General features: G+C 38.7%; 1 protein-coding gene across 1 annotated transcript; it reads left to right on the top strand.

Annotated features, from left to right (window-relative positions):
- Positions 1-7,238: 7,238 nt before the first annotated feature.
- On the top strand, positions 7,239-27,513 carry LOC108669774. The gene is made up of 9 exons (XM_018157184.2): positions 7,239-7,347; positions 8,290-8,331; positions 9,078-9,179; positions 13,011-13,122; positions 14,406-14,546; positions 16,810-16,923; positions 17,983-18,141; positions 26,241-26,512; positions 27,022-27,513. Exons 1-9 carry the CDS (start codon positions 7,297-7,299, stop codon positions 27,109-27,111), a joined length of 1,083 nt encoding a protein of 360 aa, XP_018012673.1. The 5' UTR covers positions 7,239-7,296; the 3' UTR covers positions 27,112-27,513.
- Positions 27,514-27,828: the final 315 nt, after the last annotated feature.

Genomic DNA, 27,828 nt, shown 5'->3' with positions numbered 1-27,828 from the left:
ATCGGCTGCTGGGCGGTTTTGGCCTAACATAACACGCCAAAACCACAACTCCGTCAGGCATCTGACATCGAAATATTTTCGTCTGAATGTTTTTACAACGAAAAAATATGGTAATTAACGTCGTTTCAACGTAATTTGCTTGAAACGAAGAAGCTTTTATATTAGAGCAAACTTGTGGCAAGAAGAGCTTCTCACTGTCGACGCAATCATCAGCAAACGCAACAGCGCATTCAACATCAACTCAGAATGATCAATTTTGTTAAGGAACATCAATGTTATACGAATGAAATTAAGGTTAAATATGGCATCGAACATTACTATCACACATTGACATTATTTGGTAGCTTCAAAGCGCACCAACCTGAAATGTGAAAGCTCCAGGAATGGCGAGAAAACATAACAAGCTGCTCGCAAAACGGTCTGGTTTTCAGCTACATCATAAGAGCGCGAGAATATAATATTTCACAATAACAATTGACATTATGGGGGGAAATTTGTTCTCAAAAGAAAAAAAATTAAATGCAGACGCAGTTTGACTACCTAGCTGTTGAAATTTTTTGCAGGAAATAAGATTATTTTTTTTATATATCTTTATTCTATTTATTTATTTTAAATAAATAAATTATTATTTATTTATTTAAAACATTTTAAAATATTGTAAGTAAATTTTATTTTCTTACATTTTTCATTTCTATTTTTATTTGAATGAAAATAATATTTTATTTTCTAATTTTATTATTGGGCGTTTTATTTTTATATTCAATTTGTAAATTAAATAATAGGTTCAACATTACTGTGTATACCAGCATTAGAAACGATGTCATATCTACAGACTTTATTCAACCCGAACACGAATGAAGTTACGATATCATGATTTACTTATTGGAATTAATTGACCGCGATCGAGCTTTACTGCATCATCAGGTTTTCCATCACGGTTCATTTGTGAGTCCAGGTTTCTTATTCACCAGACTGAAAAATATACTCAAAGTTCAGTGTGTTTGATCATGTGCGTCAATAAGAACGTTATTAATTACTAGTTAGCATAAAGTCAAGCTTTTCAAGCTGCGCGTTCAGCATGAAGGCTAGCTTTCATTTTACTCATCGACGTCAGTGATTTTTTTTCATCATATCAAAATATTTCTTAGAAGTGCTGTGGGTTTAAACATTAGACTCCATCAATTAAAGCGTGTACACTCGTTTGTTATTAGCTGCTCGAAGGCATCGATTTCTTCATATCAAAACGTCAGTCGGCGCGAGATCAATCACGGGGAGTCATAGTTACCTGCCGATATAAACATCACAGTAAACAAATGTGGTCCACCGAGCACATAAAAATTATTCCACCAATTCTAAAAACACCAAAATGCACCAAGCTTCATTTTTTAACTCATTCTGACATCACGTGTGGACTATCATACTGAACATTTTACATGGAATAGCTAACATAAAAGAGAAATTTTGAAGATTCAACCACTTGAAAACATCAATGGAGGCAGAAGATAAAGTGGTGATTCCTCCGCAGCGTCTTTTCTCGTGAACAAAACAGAATAATAAATGAATAAATTTGTATATAAATAAAATAAATGAATAAAAAGAAGGAATTGGTAAAAATTTCTTATTTTTTGTATGTATACATGGATAAATTTAAAAGAATTGCCTATGAACAAGTTTGTGATGTATCACTAAAACATACAACAGATGTATCAAAACAGATGTATCACTAAAACAGAATAAAGAACAATTTCGTGTCATACATACCCAGTTAAAATTTAGGGCAGGGAATAGAGCAGGCCGTCGCCCCAGTTAAAATTTAGGGCAGGGAATAGAGCAGGCCGTCGCCGGCTGCAGAGCCGGCGTAGAGACGCGACAGAGCAGCGATAGAGCAGAAATGTCCGCTTTAGAGACGATATCGCCAGCCGCGTATCAGCGCTAATTAGCTTCTGAGTACCTGCCCAGGTGTGCTCTGCCCTGCCGTCACGCAGCCCTTACTGAGCACTGCCTGCTCAAACCTGTTGAATACCCTAAAGCCAGCTTTCCCTTGCACACTTCACTTCGCAACACTTGCGTCGGCTTCATTTAGAGTGTGCGTTGTGTTCGGTTTGGTTGTCTCGAGTGGTCGCTCGTAGCGGATAGTTGCGCCGCGGTGAAGAATTTATTTGGTTGATAGTTCGTGGTTGCGCTCACCACCGACAGAGTAAAATTGTGGTGAGGTTTTGTGACTATATAAATATAGGTTTAATATACAAAGTGTCATGCAAAAATGTTAACCGAGTTTTTAAATTATCATATCTCCGCTTCATATTAACATAATTGTATTGTAAATTATTGTCTTATATGCAGAATATTTTTGAGAAGAACATACATCTTGGAAACGAAATAACGTTGAACTTTTTTGCAATATATCCAGTTTACCGTAGTAATGTAAGATCTGAAAATAGCAATAAAGTTTATTAGAAAAGTAGCGTTAGCGGACATTTTAAGAAATATTTATGGAAATATGTGTTCACTATGTATCGCACCATATAGCTTCATTGGCTCTGGCTTCAAAATTTTGAAGATTTAAAGATATTACATCTTCAGTGTCCATAACATATTTTTGATAGAAATAATTTTTATTTTGTTTAAAATAGTGCACTATTCAAATCATTGTTCTCTTCACGAAGTTCATGACTTTTTATAAAACTTCCACAGTGACTTTTTGACTGTGGGCTAAATAACCACGCTCAAAAAATCCCTGCGTAGTTAGCCTTAATGTTAAAACATAAAGAAAAATATGTGTAAATTGGAAATAAGATTATTCATTGTGAAAGTATAAATTCGTGTATCACATTAGAAAATTTATTTTTTTAATCATTTACGGAGCAATTGCTAAACTTATGATTTGAGATTCCAGGTAAAAGAAGTTTCCCTAGGAAATTAAAACCTTCGTTTGTAGATTTCAGGATTTTAGCCGTTCGCAATTGACAAAGCGCTCTCGGGTTACTGTTCCCACAAGGAAAGATTGAAGACATACCTGATCACCGACATCTTAATGACAGTGCTTGTTTTCTTCTAATTTCAGTGCCTGTTTGGTCTTACCTTTCCATTGGTGCTCAGGTGTAATGAGATTTGCTTTGTACTATAAAATACTCTTCGTACTCTGTCTTGATTTTGATGACGTCCGTGCGGCGGAGGTTCCCTCTCTTGCCTTCTCTTCTACAATCCTTTCGCTGCGTACTTACTCCTTTGAGTCTTGACATTGCCTTGTGTCAACCCTATGGACAGAGGCTTCAGATATACGGCCAGAATGATTTCGAACTTGGAAATTGAATACAGTTTTGAGCAGTTGCTATGTACTTCTGGCACCGATGGCTTTTAGCAATTGATCGTATAAAAGACATTGCCCTCTACAGAGCTGAGCAGCGCTACTTTGAAATGTAGCGGCGCTACCGCTACCGCTATATGCTCTAAATGTAGCGGGCGCTACCGCTACCGCTACACCCACTAGATTGTAGCGAGCGCTACCGCTACCGCTGCAGTAAAATATAGCGCGCTACATTAGCCGCTACCATGGCCAAAATTATTGGAAATCTCTAAACATTTATTGTTCTGCTATTGGGATTTACTCATACACATTTATTGATAATAAAATATTTTCAAAATATAACAATGCAACTTTATTGCAATTAACCTAACCTAGTTATTCCCAAAGTGGGTGATATCGCCCCCCTAGGGGCGGTGGAAAGATTTTGGGGGCGGTAAAGAAGAAGAGGGCGGTAGGAGGGCAATAAGGGGGGCGGTAGTCTGAAGTTAATGTCAGAAGTTCGAACCTTTGTTTGACGATTTGCACACAACACGTGCAGCACATGACTCCCAGCGTTGGTTTTGTCACCCAGATCTGTTTTTTAACCTCTCCTGGGTTTACGTCTCGGACAAATTAACGGCCGGACTCACGGCCGGTCTCACGGACAATTTCCAAATTCTATGATCAAGGAATATCTCTCAAACTAAGGAACTTAACTCGATGAATCTTGGTACACGTATTCATTAGGACCTAACGATAATGTTTTGCTCGTGAAAATTGTTTGAATTTTGCCATCGTTTGTTTTTGCCATTGTTTAGATGTGTATAAGAGACANCTGTTTCGCAATGTACACGTAACTCACGAATGAAGGTAAAATTTGAATCACAGTTAGGTTCTAATAAATACGTGTTCCAAGTTTCATAGAGCTGCGTTCATTAGTTTGGGAGATATTACTTGATAATTGAATTTGGAGATTTTTCGTGAGACCGGCCACGAGTCCGGCCTTAAATTCGCTCGGAACGTCCTAGGTTTCTAGTGCTGAAACAGTTAAAACAGTTGAAAAACATATAGGTTGACTAAATTGGTTATATTTGTGAAATACACATTTGTGTTTAACCTTTATCTTTTAAAATTGCAGCGTACTAAATTCCACGAAAGAGGCGTATGTCTGTGGGGGGCGCTAGAAATTCACTAGAGAGCCAAAGGGGGCGCCAGCCTGAAAAAGTTTGGGAACCACTGACCTAACCGAACTGGTACGGGTTAGATACAGTAAATAAAAGTTACAGTTATTTTTATGTTCTACCTTCCCTATATGGATGTGTACTTTAATCTACCAATCTAAAAAATTATCCACATATACATATAAAAAAATATAAGTCAGTACTCACTGCAGTGAGTGACATAGAGCGCATTTTCTCGTCGACGAAAATATGAAGTCACGGACGGACAGACAGACGGACGGACAGACGGACATCGCGAGCACAATCGTGCATTTTTTGCATAAATGAGAAAATGCGCTAAAAATCAGTCTTTTATTTGTATATATATGTGGATTATTTTTGAGATTGGTAGATTAAAGTAGACATGGATGTAGCGAAGGTGAAACGTAAATAAGCAAACTGAAACATGAAAAAATACCTGTAAGTGGTAACTGGTAACAACTTAACAAGTAACAATTAACATGTTGACACTAGTAACAGACTGAGGTTGGCAACATTACACCGAAATCTTCCGTACAGTTTTATTCTGTAATTTAAATTATGTATGAATCATGCTGGTTTTTAAAGAATATTTAATACTATTAAGTAAAATCTAAAGGCTTTTTCTCTAATGTAGCGGTAGCGCTGTAGCGGCAAAACCTCGTATCGCTACTTAAATATGTAGCGGACGCTACCGCTACCGCTACATTGCCTTATAGGTAGAGCCGCTACCGCTACCGCTACTGAAAATGTAGCGGCCGCTAGTAGCGGCCGCTACATGTGGCGCGCTACTGCCCGCCTCTGACCCTCTAATATCTTTGCTCAATAAAATAAATTTGTGTTGATGGTGAATTTAGACGCGGCCCGCCATGAGTACGCACTCCTCTTCAGTGGTGATAAAGATTACATACATGCTCGTACTGACTACAAATGTGACTAGGCTTTATGCGTATGTGGCCACGCCTAACCACTCTGGCTGCTGCATGGCCTTGTCGATACCACGAATATTTAAAAGGTTGCTCAGTACTCTTAACTTTAGGTGCTTATACACGTGGCTATTAGTTGCGTATATCGGTTACGTCTACCAGGCCAGGCTACAAAAATTTGTGATGCTTGACGTGTTCAGAGGCATACTAGCTGGTTCATTGCAGGCAAGGCAACTAGAGTTGTTTTGAAGCAGTCTATTGCGCTCAGTAGCCGTCCGGCCGTCATACAGAGTACAGGTGCGTCGCTCTCTCTCTCGCCCACTATAGCGCGCACTGCTGTCTTGCTCTCGCATGCCTCCACCGTGCACACCCTTACTCGACAGCTCCCAACGTCGCACTGACGCGGGCGCAGTGTACCGAAAACGCTATACTCGTGTATAGGCTCTCCACCTGCAAAACTGTAGTATACGCAACCAATATACACAGCTAATAGCCCTGTGTATAAGCACCTTTTCGTTGTTTTTTTACCGAAGCTTTTTACACATGAATTGCTTCATCACCTAAGAAGCATAGAATATTTCTGCCATAGCTAAAAATCATAACTGTTGTATTTTTCTTATCGTGATATTGCTCCGCATTAAAATATGGTCAAAATTAATGTTTCGCTCTCCAATTGTCAGCCACTGCCGGGATCATGGTTGATTTGAAAGCTTATGCTCTCCTGCTTTGTTTGGAAATGCCTGCTTAGGAAATTTGCCTGCTTGTATACATTGTTATTACAAGTTCTAGAATCAACTACTCGAAATAAAAAATGTAGGAGTTTATTAATGAACAATGATGTGGCTCTTTAGTTAAGGATCTTCGGGCGCGTGTTCGTTCTGTATGTTGCGAACTAAGGTGTTGGGAGGAGTGCCGTTAGAGGAAGATTTTATTTATTTACTTCTCAAACTCCTCCTGATATGTACCCATTGAAATGGTGGCTTCAACACTTGTATGCACAATAACGATACGGCAGAGTCTGGCCAGGGCAGAGATCAACGAAACTTCGCTAAGTTCACGTAACTTTTCGTACTTACGTTCAAAAAGTTACGTATGGCGTAAGTCAGTCAAAATTTGGCATTAACAAAACTGTCTTACGCATGACTCATCTGAAAAGGTATTATCGAAACCATACAACTAACTGACCAATCAGAGGCTTTGTACAGTTATGCACAAATTTTTGTACGTAGCTTCCCGCGCAAATGTTTCGATAATAACACTCAGTAGAGTCACGTCTACTTAGCTGTACTTACGCTAAACTTTAGCGGCTACGTATACTTAGCATGTTTTGATAATCCGGCCCCTGAGATACTAACACACCCTTAATGAGCTATCTGATTACTCTCTGTGATCACTCACAGCGATAGGGATTGGTTGTTTTTCCTGTTAGACAGTTCCCCAGTTTTTCAATGGTTAGTTAGCACATCGATTCTCTGCGCTTTAGTTGGAATCGCATATCACCAGTAAGATAACTATTTCATTCCTATTCTCCATTTATTACTTTGATTCTATTTTGTCTCGATGAGCTTCGTCAACATTTCTTATTGTTCTTAAATACCAGAAGTATACCATAATTGTGAAGACACCATATCTTATGATATCAAATATGTAAACCCACTTCAGACCTTCGATGTCCTAAAATTTCCCTGAACTAATAGTACGTTGTGGATGACACTATTCTTCTACCATGCTGGTCGTACTTGGCTGGTATAACGGTAGTAAGGATGGGGTGTGTATGCAAACTGTGGTAAAATATCGTATAATACAAAACCTGATGATTTTTTTTACAGTGATTATTATCGTTGTTTGAAAGTTGTTGCAAGTGAAAATAAACAATAAAGTCAAGATGATGAAGAAGTTTCGCATAAAGAACATCCTCACTGGCCTCTTCACTTCGGTGAGACTGACGTCAACTTTTGTTTGTTCATGAGACATATCCTCAAAATATACGGAGTGATAGACTTAGCTACTTGGCTGCGTGGCAATTGAATGACTTGCAAATAAACATTGGATTCTCGGTGCATGATTCATTTTTGATTTTTGTCTTTAACATAACATATTGTTTGTATATAACATATTGTTTGGCCGCGTTAAAATGCTCACAGGATACGAGCCTCACAATTAAAATCAGTCGGCATCAAATACCAGATATCAAATATGTTTAAAATTTTCTTAATATATTGTCAATAAGAGTTTTTTCTTTTAATTTAAATTTGTTTTGCGCAGACCGGATTTGCAAAAGTTCATTCCTAAATAGTTTATTTTATAAGAGCTAACAGAATGCACTTTATGACAATTATGCATAGACGAACATCATTTTTTAAAGTTGTAATTTAGGAAAAATATTTGATAATATCAGCGGCGAGATCCTCGATTATAATCAAATTTCAAAAGAATTGCAATGAATTGACTTTCTTGTAACTCATTCAGTTGCCAACGGCTAAAATATTTTTTTTAGAAAGTACATTGTGAATGATTTTTGTATACATAAGTGTCCTAAAAGTTCCCTTCAATAATAGTGATCGCCTATGTGAGTTAATTTAGGAGCACTTACAATTTATGAAGATCGCATTTACCATTTGCCAGTCTCACAAAATGTCCTCATTTTAGTTGCACGGTTACTGCTTCTTTTTTGCATCAAAAGCTTCACGTATATATCTTCTTGTAGGTCTCATGATTGATTTAACTTCGACAGCAGCAACCCAATTCGGAATATATCCAAAGATAGTTGTTATTATTTCTTTTACTAATGCCTTATGTACTGTAAGTGTTTTTTACATTGATTTATTTTTCCTGATGGTGTTCCCCTTGTATTATTTTAATTTGTTTTGTGTTGCAGGTGCTGTGCTCTGGACTCGCTATGGCATCGTATCCCGACAGCGTGAGTACCGTGAGCTGCAACAATATTTTATTTGCTGCTTAGATTATCATTTGTCCATAATCCGTTTTGTAGGGCTATTTTTATTAAGTGAACTTTCGTGCAACAAAATGTTACAGCTAGACTCGAGTTTCTTTAAACCCAAAATGCTCGTATCTTTGTTTTTGAACAATGCATGTTCCCCTGATGTTAGAGTAGAAGATTAAAGCATTTACCTCAAAGGCATGTGTTTATTAAAATTTATTTTCTTGCATATAGTTTTTAATGCAAAGTGATCGGCAAAGTTTGAACAATTGTAAAGATTTCCAGAACGTTTTTGTTCGTTTCAGTTGATACACAAGATAATTTAAGGTTTATTTATTTATAACAGTTCACATTATCCATCTGATCATTTGATTGGAAATGATTTAAGATCACGTTCACAAAACTACTTTTAATCCTTCGCATTCAGCAACATTGAATCGATTAATAGCACCTCAGAAGCATAACACGTCTGTGCTCTTTGGCCGGGCCAAATTGTGTCAGTGTAACCCACACTGAAGCAAACAAACTGAAGTGCATCGTTATTTCAACAAAGCCTCTTTTAGTTCTCTAACTGTGATCTACGTATTTTTACACAAAGACCACATAGAGCCTTACATAAAACCTTAAACAAACAAGCTGAACATTTCATAGATAACAGATACGAGCTTTATCCGTAATTATTAACCTTTAACATTTTGGAGGAACGCACCTAAGTTCACCCGCAGGTAAACGTGGCTTCACGCTCGTCTGGTCTGCAGGGCTGTCGGGCGACTACCACTTCCGTACGCTTCAAGACCCTGACTATGCGGGGCCCGAAATCGATGGTGGTGAGCCATTCAAATACAAAAAACACTCGCAGCATTACGGCTCAAAGTATATACCCGGTCTCAGGTTATATATATTTTTTCAATATCCAGCTGAAAACATGTTTGTGGAAGTAGTTTTTATTCCCTGCCGATTTTGTTCCTCGAATTTTTGTTTATTGCTCCTCGATATGGTGAATCAATTTTCGAGTCGTTTACTTGTCAACACATTTTTCGTGCTGTGTATTAAATTTCATTCATTTGAGCAGAGTCAATACCCGTATATTCAGCCAATGTATCAATCACTCACTGATGTGCATATTTAATGAGGATTGATAAATGATTAACAGGTGGGGCAACGCAAGTCCTTCCTTTAAATTATCGACGAAAATGTGTCCATATATCTGACGTACCGACGCTAACGTGTGTCCTTCCTGCAGACGTACCATAGCTAATGTGTGTCCTTCCTTCAGACGTTTACGTACGCTAATATGTGTCCTTCCTTCAGACGTACCGACGCTATTGTGTGTCCTTCCTTCAGACGTACCGACGCTAACGTGTGTCATTACTTCAGACGTACCAATGCTAACGTGTGTCCTTCGTTTAGACGTACCGACGCTAACGAGTGTTCTCCCTTCAGGCGTACCGACGCTAACGTGAGTCCTTTTTTCAGACGTACTGACGCTAAGGTGTGTCCTTCTCTAAAACATACCGACGTTAACGTGCGACCTTCCTTCAGGCGTACCGATTATAACATGTGTCCTCCTTTCAGACGTACCGACGTTAACGTGTGTCCTCCCTTTGAACGTACTGACACTAACGTGTTCTTCCTTCATAGGTACCAACGCTAACGTACGTCCTTAAATCAGACATACCGACGCAAACGTGTGTCCTCTCAAACATACCGACGCTATTGTGTTTTCTTCCTTCAGACATACCGACGCTAATGTGTGTCCTTATCTCAGACATAACGACATCAACGTATGTCCTGTCTTCAATCGTACTGACGCTAACGTTTGTCCTTTCTTCCAATCTATCGACGCTAACGTGTGTCCTTCTCTCAGACATACCGACGTTAACGTGTCTCCTTTTTTCAGTCGTACCGACGCTAACTTGTGTCTTCCCATTAGACGTACCGACGTCAACGTGTGTCCTTTCTCCCGACACACAGCAGCTTATGTGTGTCGTTCTATCAGCCATACAAACGTTAACGTGTATTCTTCCTTCAGATGTACCGACGCTAACGTGCGTCCTTTTTTCAGACGTACCTATGCTAACGTGTGTCCTTCCTCCAGACTTACCGACGATAACGTATGTGCTTCTATCAGACATACCGACGCCAACGTATGTCTTTTCTTCTCACTTACCGACGCTAACGTGTGTCCTCTCAGACACACCGATGTTAACGTGTGTCCTTTCATTCAAACGTACCGACGCTAACATGTTGTTGAGGGACTATCTCTTAACAAACTGACGTCTCCCCGACACATAGCACGTGATCGTTCTTCAAGATTTTAATCAACTTTTCAAGACCAAGGATTTTCAATAAATAAGCAGTTGAAAGTAAATATAATTAAGGGTGAATAAATAGAAACAAACACAACGAACCTAACACCCTAATCCTAACCTCACTGTAACTTTAACCGTGCGTTTCAATCACTTTCAATTCACTAATCAAGTCCAAATATCGAGTTCATATCTTCAGTTCGAACACTGAGCTCATATATAGAGGCCTTCCTGAAAAGAACAAAAAAACGCTTGAAATAACTAACTAGAGAATGAATATATAATAAACATAATAAACAAATTAACACGCACAAATAATCAATAACACGAAACGATTCACTTCTAAAATTGAACAAATACAAATATAATCACAGAGCTATCGATTAACGTACCTCCACGGCAAGAACACTAGACACACTGATAGACAAAACTAAATACTGCTAGAGGTCACGGCTAAGGTGATTGAAAACTGAAAATGACAAAATCAAAATCCTAATACCTAATACATTGCAACTTAAAAATTATAAATATATAGCAATAAATTAAATCTATCTCCTCTACATCTTTTCTTCTGACTTACCGACGCTAACGCGTGTCCTTTCAAATATACCGACGTTAACGTGTCCTTCCTGTAAACGTACAGACGCTAACGTGTTTCCTTTCTTCTGACTTACCGACGCTAACGTGTGTCCTACCGACGTTAGCTAACGTGTATCCTTACCGACGCTAACGTGTCATTGCATCCGTACCGTCCTTCCTTCAGACGTACCGACGCTAACTTGAGTCTTTCATTCAGATGTACCGACGCCAACGTGTGTCCTTCTCTCAGACGTGCCGACGCTATCGTGTATCCTTCCTGCAGACGCACCAACAATAACGTGTGTCCTTCCTTCAGACGTACCGACGCTAATGTTTGTCCTTCTTTCAAACGTACCGACGCTAACATGTCCCCTTCTCTCAGATATACCGACGCCAACGTGTGTTCCTCCTTCATACGTACCGACACTAACGTGTGTCCTTCCTTCAGACGTACCGACACTAACGTGTATTTTTCCTCCAGACGTCCCGACGCTAACGTGTGTCCTCTCAGACATAACGACGCATACGCGTGTCATTCCTTCAGACGTACCGTCGCCAACGAGTGTACTTCTCTCGGATTTGCCGACGCTAACGTGTGTCTTTAGACAAAACTTTGTGATCGAGAGGATACTAAACGGGATCCGAAGGCATACAAAAACAAGAGTCAAACCATGGTTGGTGTATTTTTTCTTTAATGAAAAATTAACGATGACAACAAATCCCATTAATCCTAAGTTGCTCTGTGCTGCCCCCTGAAATTGTGGTAGCGACTCGCTTCACTGTAAGTGGAGGGGCAACGGAGTCGCATACTCGCTCCCAAGTTCGTCCAACCCGTAAATCCTGAAGAATTGGAGAAAGAAACGAGTCTTATAGAGCGCCACAAATGATTCGGAAATTAAAAATTGATCGATTTCCGAGTCGGCGAATATATTAACACACGTTTTTTAATTAAAGTGAAAGGCACATTCGAAGGAAACTGTCTAAGAAATGATAAATAAAAAATAGGCAATATTGAATAGATAAATATTGACTATTAAGGCTCTTTATTTATTCGGGTCTAAAGTGAAAAGGAACACGATTTAGCATTCCGTAACCGCTTGTCCCGTGCCCATGAGGTAAGGGTGACGTACCTGAATTTACTAGTCAAAGCCGCCAGAGTAGCAAGAGTGCAGGAGAAGGACAGATGACGCCAGAGCCAGGACGTGCACAAGCTCAATCCGACAATTCCGACCGCATTCTGGCAGGGCTTCCAATGGTATTGTTACTCCATCAAATTCAGTAATTAACCGAGGCTGAACAATGTGGCGTCCCGTGCATCAAACAATGTGCATGTCCCAGAAGCTGGCACAGAAGTTATAGTGCAAAGTCACTCGGGCACCCCGGGAGTTGCTGTCGTGGAGTCGAGCAACGAACTGCCGAAAATTCTTGAAAGGGAGGTGAAGTAAAGTAGCAGGGATGAGATTAGTTCGTTATCAAATGTTCAGGTTGTGGCTACTTCATACGGCACCCAGAATCGAGAAACAGAACAAAAGGTTACGGAAGCTATGACCCGTAATAAATCAAATTTAAAACTAAATCATAGTTTTTTGTTCAGTCCTTCCTTAGACGTACCGATGCTAACGTGTGAGCTTCTCTCCAACGTACCGACGCTAACGTGTGTCTTTCCTTTAGACGTACCGACGCTAACTTGTGTTCTTCTCTCAGACGTACCGACGCTAACGTGTGTCTTTCCTTCAGACGTACCGACGCTAATGTGTGTCCTCCTCTCAGATATACCGACGCCTTTCGATTACGACGAGCAATTTAGCCTTCGCAACGACTGCGTCCAAGATTATCGCAGCTTCGGATGTGGCGCAGTGCGCAAGAATGTCTGCCTTGGCAGGTGAGACTGCTACTTTTCATTCTATCCCGGGGCAAAGCATTATTTATTCTATCGTATTATAATGCGCTTTATCCGACAGACACTACTTATTAGCGTCTGCATTGTTACTGCGATTTCATTACTTGCATAATACTAAAATTTATCGCAAACAATACCGGATGATGAAATATTTAGAGCTAAGAACAAAATGTTGATAGTGGCGTTGAGGATGAACTTGACTAAGATACGGGCAAGCCTGACTAGACCGAGGGTGGCCGCCAACGGTATCACCGATAGAACGACGTGATTTCGAGGCGCGACTTCCGGGCTTACTTAGGCTTTGATTCACACTTTTCTGACTGGCAAGTGCCATGCATTTGCCAGTCACAGTCTTTTCCCAGCCCGGTATATCTGCATATTTAGTCCGGTCACGGGTCGTCCTCACTTCAGCTTCTTTCGGATCATTTTCGTCCATTCATTTTCTTTCCTACCCTACCAGTCACGTACCGGTAAAAATATCTTTTGTCTTCATCGTGGCTGGACCGTGCCTGGCATGATAGGTGCTTCGCACAGGTGGCGTGCATGCTTTTATAATAATGCTTTAAATAATATTGAACTGGATAGCGACTGGCCAGGACCAGGCAGTATGGCGCCGCGAATCAAGCCTAAGTATGTAACTTCTTGTGCACGTTCTTAATTATCAGTTGACTTTAATTAAGCGAAATGTTATTATGAAAGATACTCTCAGCTAGGATCTGATTGGCCTAAATTCAGGCCCCTGTCATAATTTATTCAGCTCCATATCTGAAAGCATTTAATATATAATTTGTCATGGTATTTTAATGTGTAAACAAATTTATATCCATATATTAGAACCGTGTTCAGACCTCTCCATTATTTTTTTCAAATTTATTATGATGTGTTTTCAAGTGATTTTGCCAAAGTTACCTACAATTTGGGGAACGTTATCCCATACTTCTTAGCAATATGAAACCTATGTTAAGTATTGGTTGGCTTAAACTCAGCCTTAAAGTAAGGCATAATACAATTAAGATCAGATTTCTGTTTTCCCATCACTAGCTAATTATTTTCAGCATTGATAATTCAGCTCACAAGGTAATCCATTAACGAGCAAAAGTTTACAAGTATACTCAGCATTCAAGAGCAGTGGTTGTAAAAATTTTTCAGAGTTTTAAAGCTCTTGTGGAAAAAATATATAATGAAATATATTAATCTCAAAATATCAATCGCATTGCTGTGAATTACATAAAAAATTACAAGAAAAAGAATTTAATTTTTCCCAGATATGACTGCTTTTGTGTTCAATGGAACCTGCACGGCTTACCAATTCAATAAGAAGCTCTGCTCCTGTCATGGTGGCGAGAAAGTCATTTACGTGGCGGATTCCAGCATTTCCTACGGACCTCCTGCAACTGTGACTTTAAGTGAGTCCCTGCGATACTTGTATGCATGAGCTGTAACAATGTGTACGAGCCTTATGTTCACTGCCAATAAATAAGCTACGAAATTCGTTGTTCACTTGACCAATATCACATAAAATCATGTTACACGTTTCAAGTTTTATTGAAATTATAGGTGAACGCAAAATTAGGACTTGATTTGTGAAGTAGAGAATTTACTTTAAAGTTGAAATGTCAGCGATTGATAAATAAATGTGTTAAGGATTTAGTTGCATGAGTGAACTCTTTCTGATTCCACAACCAAATACTATATATTCATCATCTTCAGCAAATATTCTTCTGTATTCCGAAGGCTCTAGCGTAACTAGTTGTGGATGAATCACACCTAGCGTTAAATTGGGGGCAGAAGTGTTGTTTAGGTTAGGTTATGCGAGGCTGTGACTAATCTCGAATCTAAATGCTGTGACACTAGACTCGAGTTTAAAGTCACTTCTACACGCGGCTAGTACTATATAGCTGCAAGTATGCGCTACAAGTTTTTACACTTCCAGTTTTCCCGGCTGAAAGCTTATACACGAGGAAAGTATTTGGTAACTAGTATTTCCGCATCCACAAGTGACAGTTCTTTGTTGGAAGCCGTCGAGCGAGGTCTGTACATGGTGGAATATGGAACGTAACGGTAATGACGAGATCGAGGAAGCGTTTGATGAAGCAGGCAATGGAACCGGCATAAGAGGTTAAAAAGTATGCAGATCAGCGTATAGTGTGAGAGGCCTAATGAAGTATCGTTTAAGCTTGAAAATACTACTTTCGCGATTAGTTTTTGTTGAAATATTCATCGTGAAGCACATTCTACCTTAGATCGTATATTTGGAATATCAGTAAGAACAGTTCAATATCATACGAAGACCTCTTGACGTTCTTTGCATCGTCGTCGTTGGGACCAGACATAGTTCATATCATTAGAAACACTTGCCTCAAGCAGGATACAGAGCGGCTCAGATGTACATATTGCGGCTGCTACAGGCTCTAGCCCTACTGCCGGTACTTGATGACACATCAACAACCTGAACTGCTTCAGACGCATTTGCATCAGCTACTTGCATCTTAAGAATAAATCGTCAAAATATTTGGAGTGCGAAAACTTGCAACGAATACTCGGAGCTATTACTAGCCCCGTGTAAAAGCACCTCAACTTTTCCCGTGACTCTAAGCAGACATTGCCTGTCTGCACTGTGTGCGTATGTGTTGTGAAAAAGTCGGGAGTTCCGCTTGAAAGTTCATTTTTGTAGAGTTTCGAAGGATATGATTAAGCTTAAGGAAAATAAGGGCCGCTAACTCTGAGCCTGTGTGAGTTCCGGTGTACAAATATCCATCCACATGAGGGAGTGAATGTGCGTATCCTTACTGGTGTGTATCTTCGTGTATTGTTGGGAGGAAGTGTAGGTGTGCGCATTTAAATGTGAGCGTAGTTTGTGCGGCGCGCTAAACTACCGCTATGATGATTACTTCTTGGCTTTATACCTTCTTAGTCGGATTTTCTTCCTCTATTTAGGCAAGTTATTTGATGGAAGTAGTATAGTATAATCTCATAAACGCTAAGGCTACACTGCAGATACAGTGGTGCACAACGGTTTAAGACCAACAACTCTTAGCTGCAGTTGCAGCCAGCCTCTCTTTGCATTTACTTAAGACCACTCCGACAATCGTGTCGCTTGCGATCGTGTTGATATAGCTACCAGATCGATTCCTGTAGTAATACCTCACAGTGTCTAATCTTAAGTATTTACTACCTTAGAGTGTCACTCTTTCATTCCTCCTAATTATTTTATATGGATATTAATTCGAACCTAAATTGCTTGAAACATTATACTTAATTAATTCTTATCCAAGTGTCCTAGAAAAGACGCATCTGACTTAACAATCACTTGTCTTGTATATATATATAGTACTGAAAAACAGTCATACTCAGACTTTGCATATTAAATCTTACTGGAAGCGAGGTAGAGCCCAACACGTCACTACCACTGCGCGCTGTGCACGTAGCTTCTGAGTCTTTCCGGTTTGCAGTAAGCAGGTGCAACCAACAGCCAGGAGACCTAGAAGTTGCGCCGGTACCAATCCGTAAAACCTATTGGCGCTCGTTCGTTATGACAATCTCAGACCTAATATCCAATTAACTCGGCCAGTTAATTGTTATTCACCTTTATTGAGAACAGACACATCTGCTTTACATGCCATTTACTCTTGACAGAAAATCGTTGTTTATGTATGTACATCTCAACAGGCACCGCTCCCTACATCAACACCACTGTCGAAAATGTCGAATTCAAGCAGTACCAGCTCGTGAATTTCTTCTCGGATGTCCTTTCTCGAGTTGTGACATCAATTGATGGAAAAGGTAAGTTGGATCAAATGTCTGAAATACTGATTCCTCGCTTCAAACTAGTAGGAACAATCTTATCTTCTCTCCATACCGCTTTAACAACACCTACTCATGTGAAGGTATAGTAACTATAGTTTCTTTTAACCCGGTAAAAATTTGAAGCAGCGCTTAAACCGCGCTCGCGCTGCATGGATGGGAGAGGCATGGAATGGGAAGGTCCTCTAGTCCTGTTGACATCTTCCGCTGAATTCGTTAGAAATGTGACCAATTATTTTAATCTCACGCACGTCATTCCCGTAATCACGATGAAATGGAGCTGATCTACACTCACGCCAAGTGAAAATTTTGACATTGGAACTGTTCAGAATGCAACTTAACATAGACATTATGTAAATAATTTATTGATGGGAGCTGCCAGCCTGAAGATTACCCACATGATAGAATTTGATCTAATTTCTCCGTCGCCTTATGAGTGGCACTGATTATCTTGGCGCACGAAATTGTCCGAGAGTAGGTCGCGGAAACAAGTCCTAATGTTTTTACCAACAGACCTAGTTAGCTATTGAGTCCACGAGTCAACATCTGATAGACACGTGATAGATCACGCGATCAAGGCCGCACTAGTGGGCGGAAACGAATGTAATAAAAGGTCTAGCAACCTTAAGCAAAGCCCCCAGTAGCTGATAAGCACTCCGCGATGTAGCGTGTACCTTGAGTTCTCCGACCTTACGGTCGATGCCGTAGCTTATTCCTCTGTATCGCAACTCTGTATTACCACCCCGTATACAAGATACGTTATCTGGACTTATGTGTCTTACTTATCCCTCACTACCTTAGTCAACGAAGAACCCGATCCTCAGGTAGAGCTTAATATGAAGAGCTCAATATCATAGTTTGTAGTTAATTTACAACCTGTGACAAAATTATCAAAGTTATTAAAAAATTTATTATTAGATTTCCTCATCCGACTTTAAAACATAAGCTAATTTAAACTTTAAAAACTAAACAAAATTACACTCTAGTGTTATAGGATATTCTAATTGCATTACTAATAATAGATTCTTTTCTTTCCAGTGGTCAAAAAGTACCAGTCAAATTACGTCTTCTCTCGAGAAGATGGCGGTTACAACGCTATTTCCTTTTCCGATTTGGACTTGGCTTCTTGCGTCACCGACACCTCATGCGGGGGGATGCCCATCCTCGTCAATACAACTCATCTGACTTATTACATACGTGAGCACGAGAGCACATGATTTATTTACATAACGAATGGAACCAATAAACCGATGTGTTGCTGATATGAAATTCTTGCTGCGAAAATAAGAATGAGGTGTCATTCAAGAATATCGTGGAGTTCAATTAAATTTCGGTGACTTCAGTTTCTTGGAAAACCTGGTACGATGAACTTCAAAAAAGTTCATGGCCGTCATAAAATCCTAAAGATTTACTTAGAGATGAGAAGTATTAATTGCTCAGGTTTTTGCTGAAAAAAATATCGCATGTTAAGTAGTAGGTTTAAAAGTATTATCTTGCACTCTGTACATGGAATAGCCGTATTAAGATCACTTGGTTGCTTAAGTCGCAAATTTACTAGGAATTTAAAAGTAAATAAAATAGCCAAGTACAGTGGGGGGAAATAAATATTCGTACACTTGAAAAATCGTATTTTAATGTATGTAAGTACACAAACTTAACAGGAAAAGTGATTTAAATTATGCATAGAGACGCATAGTATTCAAAAATACTATCAAAAGAAATTAAATCTCAATGCAACAAAAAACTGATTTATTGTTTTGTACGAACACTTTTTTCACCCGAAAAGTGAACATGTTGCATTGTTTTTTGTTGCATTGAGATTTAATTTCTTTTGATAGTATTTTTGAATACTATGCGTCTCTATACATAATTTAAATCACTTTTCCTGTTAAGTTTGTGTACTTACATACATTAAAATACGATTTTTCAAGTGTACGAATATTTATTTCCCCCCACTGTAGTTCACCATTTATTTTAAGAGAAAACGTTTCGGAGTCCAGCTCCATCGTCAATTCAAAATCTAGAACACAGGTGCAAATAATTAGTATCCTAAAATGTCCTCAAGTTTAGGTGAATTGTTTGAATGTGAATTTTAGGATACTAATTGTTTGTACCTGTGTTCTAGGTTTTGAACTGACGATGGAGCCGGACTCCTAAACGTTTTCTCTTATAAGAAATGGTTACCTTTTTGGCTATTCTCTTTACTTTTAATTCCTGGAATAGCCGTGACACATGAACAAACTATGTCAGGCAGACGTGGCCAATCAGAAAGGGTCAGGAGTTCCACGATGACGATAGTACTCGTCATTGGGACGCCTTTCTTCTCGGACAAACTTCCTTTATAAAATTTATATAAAAATATTTGCCGCCTGAGTTAAAAATGTACAAAGACAAATTTTAGTCGATCCCAAAAAGATCTTGCCCCTCTCACTTCATATCAAGTTGGGGCTTTTGAAACAGTTTGTTAACGCATCAAGCAAAAAGGAATGAGTTTAAAGTATCTACATGAAAGGTTTTCTGGTCTATGCTATGCTAAGCTGAAAGAGTTTTTGTGGGGTCATGCATATGAAAAATTATAGAAGATGAAACCGTCGTCATAATATGGAAATGGAAAAAAATAATACCTGGAATTCATTCAAACTAGTTGTAAAAGACTTCCTTGGAAAAACTTCCTGGTTGCTGAATTGTCGCAAAACTACAAAATGTTGGGCCACAATGAGTCATGAGTCCATTTCCTTCGCTCACATGTAGACTACTTTCCAGAAAATCTTGGAGCCATAAGTGAGGAACAACCAGCATGTTTACATCAAATATTCGAGAAATGGAGCGTAGATATCAAGAGTGATGGAATGTCATGATGGCAGACTTCAGAAGGATGTTAAAAATTGAAAAATTAAATCAAAACAGCCAAAATCATCATAAATAGCTTTGATGGAAAAGGAAAGCCTCTCCATAAAGACTTATAATAACTATGCAGAACATTCTTATCACTACCAACCATACCACTATCCCCTAAATATTGTTATGTGTTTTGGTTTTCCTTCATGTTAAAATAATAAAAACTAATCCGAAATAATTATATTTTAAAATTATTTAGTCTTACGTGATAGGAGAAAAAGCGATATCACTTCTGTAATCAGCCTGAGGCAGATCACAAAAATCATTCAACAATATCAAGACAATTTTAAAAAGTGTTTTTTTTTTTGCGATTTTGTGTCTTCAGTAAATGTCACCAAAACTTATGTAACACGAAACTGAAACAAAATGCCAAGAAAATTAATAATATAATCTGAATGACTACTAAAAATAACATGAATAATAATAACATAGTCAACATAATACGTCATACAAATCATGAAAGATGTAAGCCATATCAGGAATTTAATTATTAATGTCACTAGATTGCTTGAATCGCATTTTCAATAGGAAGTTAAAAGCGAAGAAAACTAGGCAAAAATATAACATATCTCTATTGAAAACGTTTCAGAGTCCAGCTCCATCGTCAGTTCGAAAAAAAATCTAGAACACAAGCACAATCAGAAGCTAATAAAGTTGGGCTTCAAAAGAAAACATACAGAAGCTAAAAACCTACATTCACAGGCAAAAGGCAGAGTAATAAAATAACTACCTATCTATTCACAATTTCTAGCGGATAAGAACTAAAGGCTGCATTTAAACTAGCCCTATCTTTAAAACTCTACAAGGATTCCAAAATACGCAGATCGGATGCAACAGACCTAGCAGCTAAAACCTTAAAGTCAGCGTCGTACACTGGAACGTTGCACTGTTCGGCGTGGGTGCACACAGACGAATGATGAGGGCGCGATAGTAACTGCGCAGTCCTATAACTCATCCCTCTTTGCTCAGCGACCCTAGAGTAAAGATTGCGTAACGTTATTCCAACGTCCGCAGATACACATAGTGCACAACTAAATTTATAAACAAAGGACGATCGCATATGGAAAGGAAAGATATCTTTGTACCTAAAAAACGAACGTATTTTAAAATTATTCACCAGTAAAAATATTCGGAAAGTATTTCATAAACAAATCTTTTAATTCTCTACACATAGCTTCGGACTCATGGCAGAAATGTGAAGGAGAACAGTAGACCACGTTTCTATTATCAGGCGCAAGAAGAACTTCACCGTATTGCTTAACATGAATTTCTTGATTTGGGTAAACACCAAGCCAGGATGAAATCCATTAAGCGAGAATATAGAATAGAATAGAAGTGTCGGCATTGAAGAAAATAGGCCCATGGCCTGTTACCGATTCTTGAATTTTTCGTGACTGGATTCACAAGGGATCCGGCCTTTGGAACCCGATCTTTCTATAACCGACGATTGATTGAGATAGCTGCTAGACTTATTGCTTGGTCCGTAATTTGCTAGGCATTTCAAGACCGAACATATGCTCCTGCATATCTTCGTCTAGTCTGTTTTTGAAGGCGTTCGTACTCGGAGCGTCAACGATGCTATCAGGGAGGCTGTTCGCCATGTCGGGGACTCGAAGCGAGAAGAAATGTTGTCGCATGGATGTGTTATAACGCAGATTTTATAGTTTATAGCCGTGGCCCCTGGTGTTGGTTCTTGTTTCAAATTCTAGTAATCCTTCTGGAACCTTGTATAAGCCATGAGTATACTTGTATGCTTCAATGAGGTCCCCACGCAGACGTCGATAACTGAGGCCTGGAAGCTTCATAATCTTTAATCTTCCCTCATAGGACTAGCCTTTCAAGCCCGGAACTATCCTTGTTGCGCGTCTTTGAACACTCTCTATCAAATTTTTGTCCTTTTCAAATTTCGGTGACTACACGACGTTTCCAAACTCTTGGTTCGGGTGCACGACAGCAACAAACAACTGCTTCATCGCTTCTGCATCTAGGAACTCGAAAGAGCTTCTGATCAGTCCAAGTCGTTTATTGGCTTTATTAACTTGACCTTCAATATGCTTGGAAAATTTCAACTCATTGTCTATGTTAAGTTCTAAATCTTTTTCCATTGTCGACTTCGACATCATCACTCTGTCGTTGCAACCTCGTCTTCTCATGCTGTAATCTTGCTGTTCATTATTTTTGCCAAGGTGGATAACTTTACATTTGTCAGCGTTAAAACGCAGCTGCCACTTTTCAGCCCAGTCAACCAGCCTGTCAAGATCACCTGTCAACTGTACTTTTTGCGACGTATTCTTCACTGTATTATAAATTTTTGTGTCGTCAGCATACATCGAGCAAACGCTAGACACAGCTTCTGGCAGATCGTTTATAAACGCAACGAATAGAATAGGCCCGAGAACGCTTCCTTGTGGCACGCCGCTGCGCACTGAAGCCCAGTCTGATACTGACCCATTAATACTGACACGTCGCTTCCCCACTAGAAAATCTCTGATTTATTTGAGTACATTGCTCTCAATTCCCAAAGACTTCAATTTACGCAACAGCCGCTCACGTGGGACACTGTCAAATGCCTTGGCAAAATCAAGGTACACTGTATCTACTGGTTCCCTTTCGCCCAGCAGGCGGGTCCATTTATTCCGAGTATACGGTTAGTGGTGCAGGATTTCCCAGCAATACAGCCATGTTGACAGTCTGATGGGAGATTATTAGCAGGCAAATGATCTATCAATCGATAAATACCGAAGTAATAATAAACTAGTCTCCGAAATCAATCGAAGACTAGTTTAACAGGAGCGGGATGCTTGAAAATAAGAAATGTGTCATCGACGTATCTGTTACAGACTATTGGCTTGAAGTCAAGAGGACAATAATATTAGTCAACCAAGAAACCTCGTGAAAATACATAAAAATATTCGCAAAGTCATGATTCAAATAAATTACAATATCATGAATATCTTTAAACAGATAATTTAGGCAGATTTCAATTGTTTCATGAAGAGGTATATTAGTAAACAAATTTTCAACGTCATAAGAGGCCATAGTCCTGAACGTCTGTAAAATCCTTCAAACGGTCAACAAACGTATAAGAATTGTCTACAGTATACTGTATAGTTGTAAGACAATTCAAGACTGGAACTAAAAACTTTCCCTGTTTAAAACTACTAGTAATATATGCGGCAAAATTGGTCGAAATTTTTCAATTTCAATTTGTGCGCAATATCTTCTCGCCCGATGGATTTTCGTCGGCTTAGTGTTTACCCAAATTAAGAAACTCATGCCCAGTCAATCGCCAATGTGGGCAACGATGTCGATTTGTGTGGGTTACTGCATAACGCGGAAGATCCGACCACTAGAAGATTTGGAAATCGAATTTCCCTAAACAATCTATGCAGATGCATGGCGAACTATCGACTGTGGGTTTATCGTTGCAGATCGAAGTATATGAGTGTGGGTAACTTTACTGAGCAAACCGAAAAATTCATGCTCAAACATGTTGGTTGGCTATTCAATCTGATAGAATAATGAATCGGAAATTGATATGCACTCTAATTTATGATTACCCTGTTAAAATTGTGTTCAAATTTGTGTTCAATCTAGTTCAAGTGATAGAATGCCCTATTTCGGGTCCATTTCTGTTGCCAGTTACGATTATTATACCACGTAATTATTTTAATACGTTGAAATACGTGAGTGTTTTACTAGCTTTCCCAGTTCAAGCTTTACTAGCTTTCCCAGAGAAACGTTCAAGCCTAAAAGTTACCTTACCTTGATAATGTCCAGAAGATATCTATTAGTTTTCCTGAAAAATTTTTCTAACGTGACTGTAAATAAAACGTTTTTCACATGCATCTTATTAAATGATATAAATTCACTGCTAACGACTAAAAGTCGTATGAAGAAACTGCTTCAAAACTTAGCAATATTTTTATTTAAAAAGAACCATCATAAACTTCTTCATAGTTCATATTCAAAACATATTCATACAGCTGCTTTAGCGTGTTAAATTAATCATGAAAAATTTGCTTAAATTTTTCAACGGGGCTGATTTGAGGCAATAAAAATAATTAGAAATAAATTTCGATTTAAATTGATCAGCTCCATTATAAAATTTAAATAAACTAGAGAACTAACTTGTAAATAAATTGAAAAATTATAGAAGTAACGGCATTTCGCTAGCCCGAAAATCATAAAAAGTGGCAAGAGAAACAGTGCTTGTCTTTCTCCTTTGCAATACGAGTAATATTCTTTTTTCGATTGAATAGAAACTGCGTTCATTCCTCTAAAATAAATATAAATGAATAATCTTTAAACAGTTCCACCACAAATATGGCTATTCATCGATTTACATGACGATTGCAAGCCATTCGTTTTGCAGTTACAGTATGTAGTTGATAGAACTCAGTTTGGTAAGGTATATGGTGGGCATGGTGGCTGAGGCGTGAACTTCGGACGCGAAATTCCAGCGTTCGAATCTCGGAGTCGACGTTTATCCGGTAAGCGGTGAATTACTTGTACCATCTCTGCATCATTAGTAATTGAATTTGTTAGATTGTAATTGATATCACAAGTGTATATACGATGTATATGTTCGACAGCGAAGACTATCTAATCTGACTTGTCGCAGTAAAGAGTAACGTATGGGTGATCTCGGAGAGAGAGAGAAAAAAAATTAATTTAAAATTTATTTTCGCGCAGTCGACAAATGGTCAAACTCAACTGCCGGGCATTTGACAATTAATATGGATTAGACATCGATTAATGTAGATTCGACGTAGATCAATGATGATTCGACATCAATTAAATGCAGATTCGACTTCAGCTACTGTAGATACGGCATCGTTCGATGCAGGTTATTCTACTCAACTAATTATCGGGTGCAGAAACTTTGAAGTCGACCGATCAGGAATCTGCATCAATATTCTTGATCGAACCACATCAATCTCCGTCGATCGATCAAGACCTGATTGACTGGGTGTCTAAGCGATACAGTGAATTTGTTGCAGAGCCTGATAGTAGAAACATTGTTTATTGTTCTCCTTCATACTTCAGCCATGCGTCCGAAGCTATGTCAAGAGAATTAAATGATTTGTTTACGAAATACTTTACGAACAATAATCTTCATATTTTACTGGTGAATAATTTTAAAATAGGTTCGTTCTTGAGGTACAAATATATCCTCCCTTTTCAAATGCGATCGTCCCTAGTTTATAAGTTTAGTTGTGCACGAGTTTAAAAGTTTAATTGTGCATCTGCGTACGTTGGAATGACGTCACGCAAACTTTGCTCAAGGATCGCTGAGCATTGAGTGAGGAGATATAAGACTGGGCAGTTACTATCGCGCCCTCATCATTCGGCTGTGCGCACTCACACCGAACAGTGCAACGTTCCAGTGTCCGACACTGACTTTGAGGTTTTAGCTGCTAGGTCTGTTGCATCCGATCTGAGTATTTTGGAAGCCTTGTATATTTTTAAGGAGAGGCCTAGTTTAAATGCAGCCTTTAGTTATTATCCACCAGAAAATGTGAAGAGATAGGTATTTACTTTATTACTCTGCACTTTGCCTGAAAATTTAAGTTTATAACTTCTGTATTACTTTTGAATCCCAACTTTATTATTTTCTGATTGTATTTGTGTTCTAGATTTTTGGAACTAGCGATGGAGCTGGACTCCGAAACGTTTTCAATAGAGATATGTTGAATTTTTTGTGATTTTTCTTCGCATAGAGGATGACTTGCCACGTGTTTGAATAGGATGTGAAGGAAAATCTCGCGTTGTTAATAGTATCAAATCGAGCATGTCTGCAATGTACGTGTTGTGGTTATACTCGGTTAACGTATTTAATTGTGAATCTTAGATTATATCAGGATATGGGAATAAACTTGAATTTATCGTGTTATGGGGTTCCTGAGATACTCCCCTACATGCCTACATGACCTTATAGGCTTAGGGTAACTTATAAATCATAATGAAAACATTTTATTGCAGTACTTTCTTCAAATTAACGAATTAAATAATCAACGTGTTGTACACTATTCTGCTGAACAAACACTCATGAATTGCTCCCTACTTGGCTTCATCTTCATATGCTTCACTGCTTCAACTCAAATTTGGGCTCAAGTCTTGAAATCGGAGTTTTGAAGCTTTACCCGCTCAGGCTCTCCACGGTTAAATAATTCCACAATATTTATTTAAGCTTGGCCTTTCGCACTTTACTTTCTTTGAACTCTAAACCAAAATGACAATATGAAATTTTTATTAAAATTATTCAAATTTTAAAAAATATTACTGCCTAATCATTAATGATAAACTATTTCTATCACATACCTTGTGATTTACCTTTTACTTCGTTGATAATTTTTCAGTTGAAGCGGGATTATTATATTAACCTCAATATACAGTAAACGAATGCGGCAAGACCATCCAACTCCCGCCTAGAAGTTCCGTCGTAGAATACATTGCGGTGTTCTCACATCCCGGGTTTGGATGCAAGGCTTTCCCCGACGGCCCAAACTACAACTGCAGCGTCACCTTCAAGGCGGCTAATCGATTGTCCCTTATCTATTCTGGTTATTTTTCTGGCGCTGACGGGTCCTGCGACGGCTACACGCTGAGCCTAGAAAGAAGTTCCTACGGCATTTCAGACAACGTTAACTTGTGCAGCCGTGGATGGGTCAGTGATAGGAAGCGCTGTGCCGTCTCCCCAAATTACAACAATTGAGTCATTCGAACGCTCTATTTGCTCACAATTTCAATGAAGATTCATGTGCAAGTTATTTGCCATCGCATTGAGTCACGATCTTTCTGTTCAATTACTCAACATTAGTCACAATTGAACAATAACTTTAATTTCAATCATAATTACTAACAAGTTTAATAGGTTATCTATTCGGTCTTCGCATTTGAAAGTTAATTTCCTCAGTTTCCTGCCACATGCACTCTATTGCAGGGCTGCATTAGTTTATACATCTTTTTCGTCTAATACCTTGTTCGTTGTCACCTGCTGACTTCTGTATTATTCGCATTTCCACTCCAAATTAAATCTCATTCCTTATATAGAAAAACTAAATGAAAAATGTTGTCCTAACATTAGTGGTCAAGAGAAAAAAAGTCTCTAGAACATATATGAACATTCTGACCGTCAGTGTTATAATTGCTTCCTAATATGGTTTTAATTTTCAGGATGGGAGCTCCGATTCTGTAACTTTCATTCTCCGAGGCACTGCGGCGGCAAAGAAGTTCAAAGTTGGGTTCTCCGTTTTTGTGACATAATTGATGAGACTTGCAGCCTAAATTAATGGCTAACGGCCGGAAAAGCGGACTTTGATGGGAGGTATCAAAGCATGTGTGCGAGAATTAAATTTTTCTACTGACGACATTTTGATGTCAGTAGTTATTAGTTTAGAGAATCGTTTTTTTTACCGACTCTGGTAATGATTGACAATAATCTCGAGCAGCGGTTTGCTATTAGGCTTTCCAATTTTGACACAATGCGACAATGGCGAAACTTCGGCATACCTTTTATAGCGTAGAGCACGTTTTGTTTTCACGTTTATTGGTTGCGTAAAAAGTCAGGTTAAAGGCAGTGCTGAGCTGTTCGTAACTCAAAAGGCTATAGCAACGAATTTAAGGGGACCGGCTACCCTAAAATTTGAAAATTTTGAGTTTTTCTGTTTCTTATCTCATCTTAAAGGTTGTTTTCTTGCGCATCGAACGATATAAGTATCGTCCCTGTGCGTCGAAAAATGACTTTGTGACTTCATAGGAGCAAAATGTTTTCTTTTTACATTTTACGTATGTATGTGAAGTTTCATGATGATCGGATAATAACTAGAAGTTTTTCCGGAGGGTAGCCGGTCCCCTTAAACGCAGCAACTGTCTGCAACAGACATCCTTTGAATTGCTTTTAAAACCTATAAATGTCGCATGTGGCTTAGCAAGAGCCACGCACGAGTGCTGTTACTTTAGCTGTGTGAAGTGGTGATGCCA

The sequence above is a fragment of the Hyalella azteca genome, unplaced genomic scaffold (genome assembly GCF_000764305.2).
Source record: "Hyalella azteca isolate HAZT.00-mixed unplaced genomic scaffold, Hazt_2.0.2 contig17242, whole genome shotgun sequence".
In the NCBI taxonomy this organism is placed as follows: Eukaryota; Metazoa; Arthropoda; class Malacostraca; order Amphipoda; family Hyalellidae; genus Hyalella; species Hyalella azteca.
This window is presented reverse-complemented; position numbering and strand designations above follow the sequence as displayed.

Bases quoted from the DNA above. Each gene is read 5' to 3' on its own strand.
- LOC108669774 (XM_018157184.2), top strand. From the start codon at position 7,297: ATGATGAAGAAGTTTCGCATAAAGAACATCCTCACTGGCCTCTTCACT. The intron at 8,332-9,077 runs GTGAGTACCGTG...GTTCACCCGCAG, and splicing joins TGGCATCGTATCCCGACAGC to GTAAACGTGGCTTCACGCTC. The intron at 13,123-14,405 runs GTGAGACTGCTA...AATTTTTCCCAG, and splicing joins AAGAATGTCTGCCTTGGCAG to ATATGACTGCTTTTGTGTTC.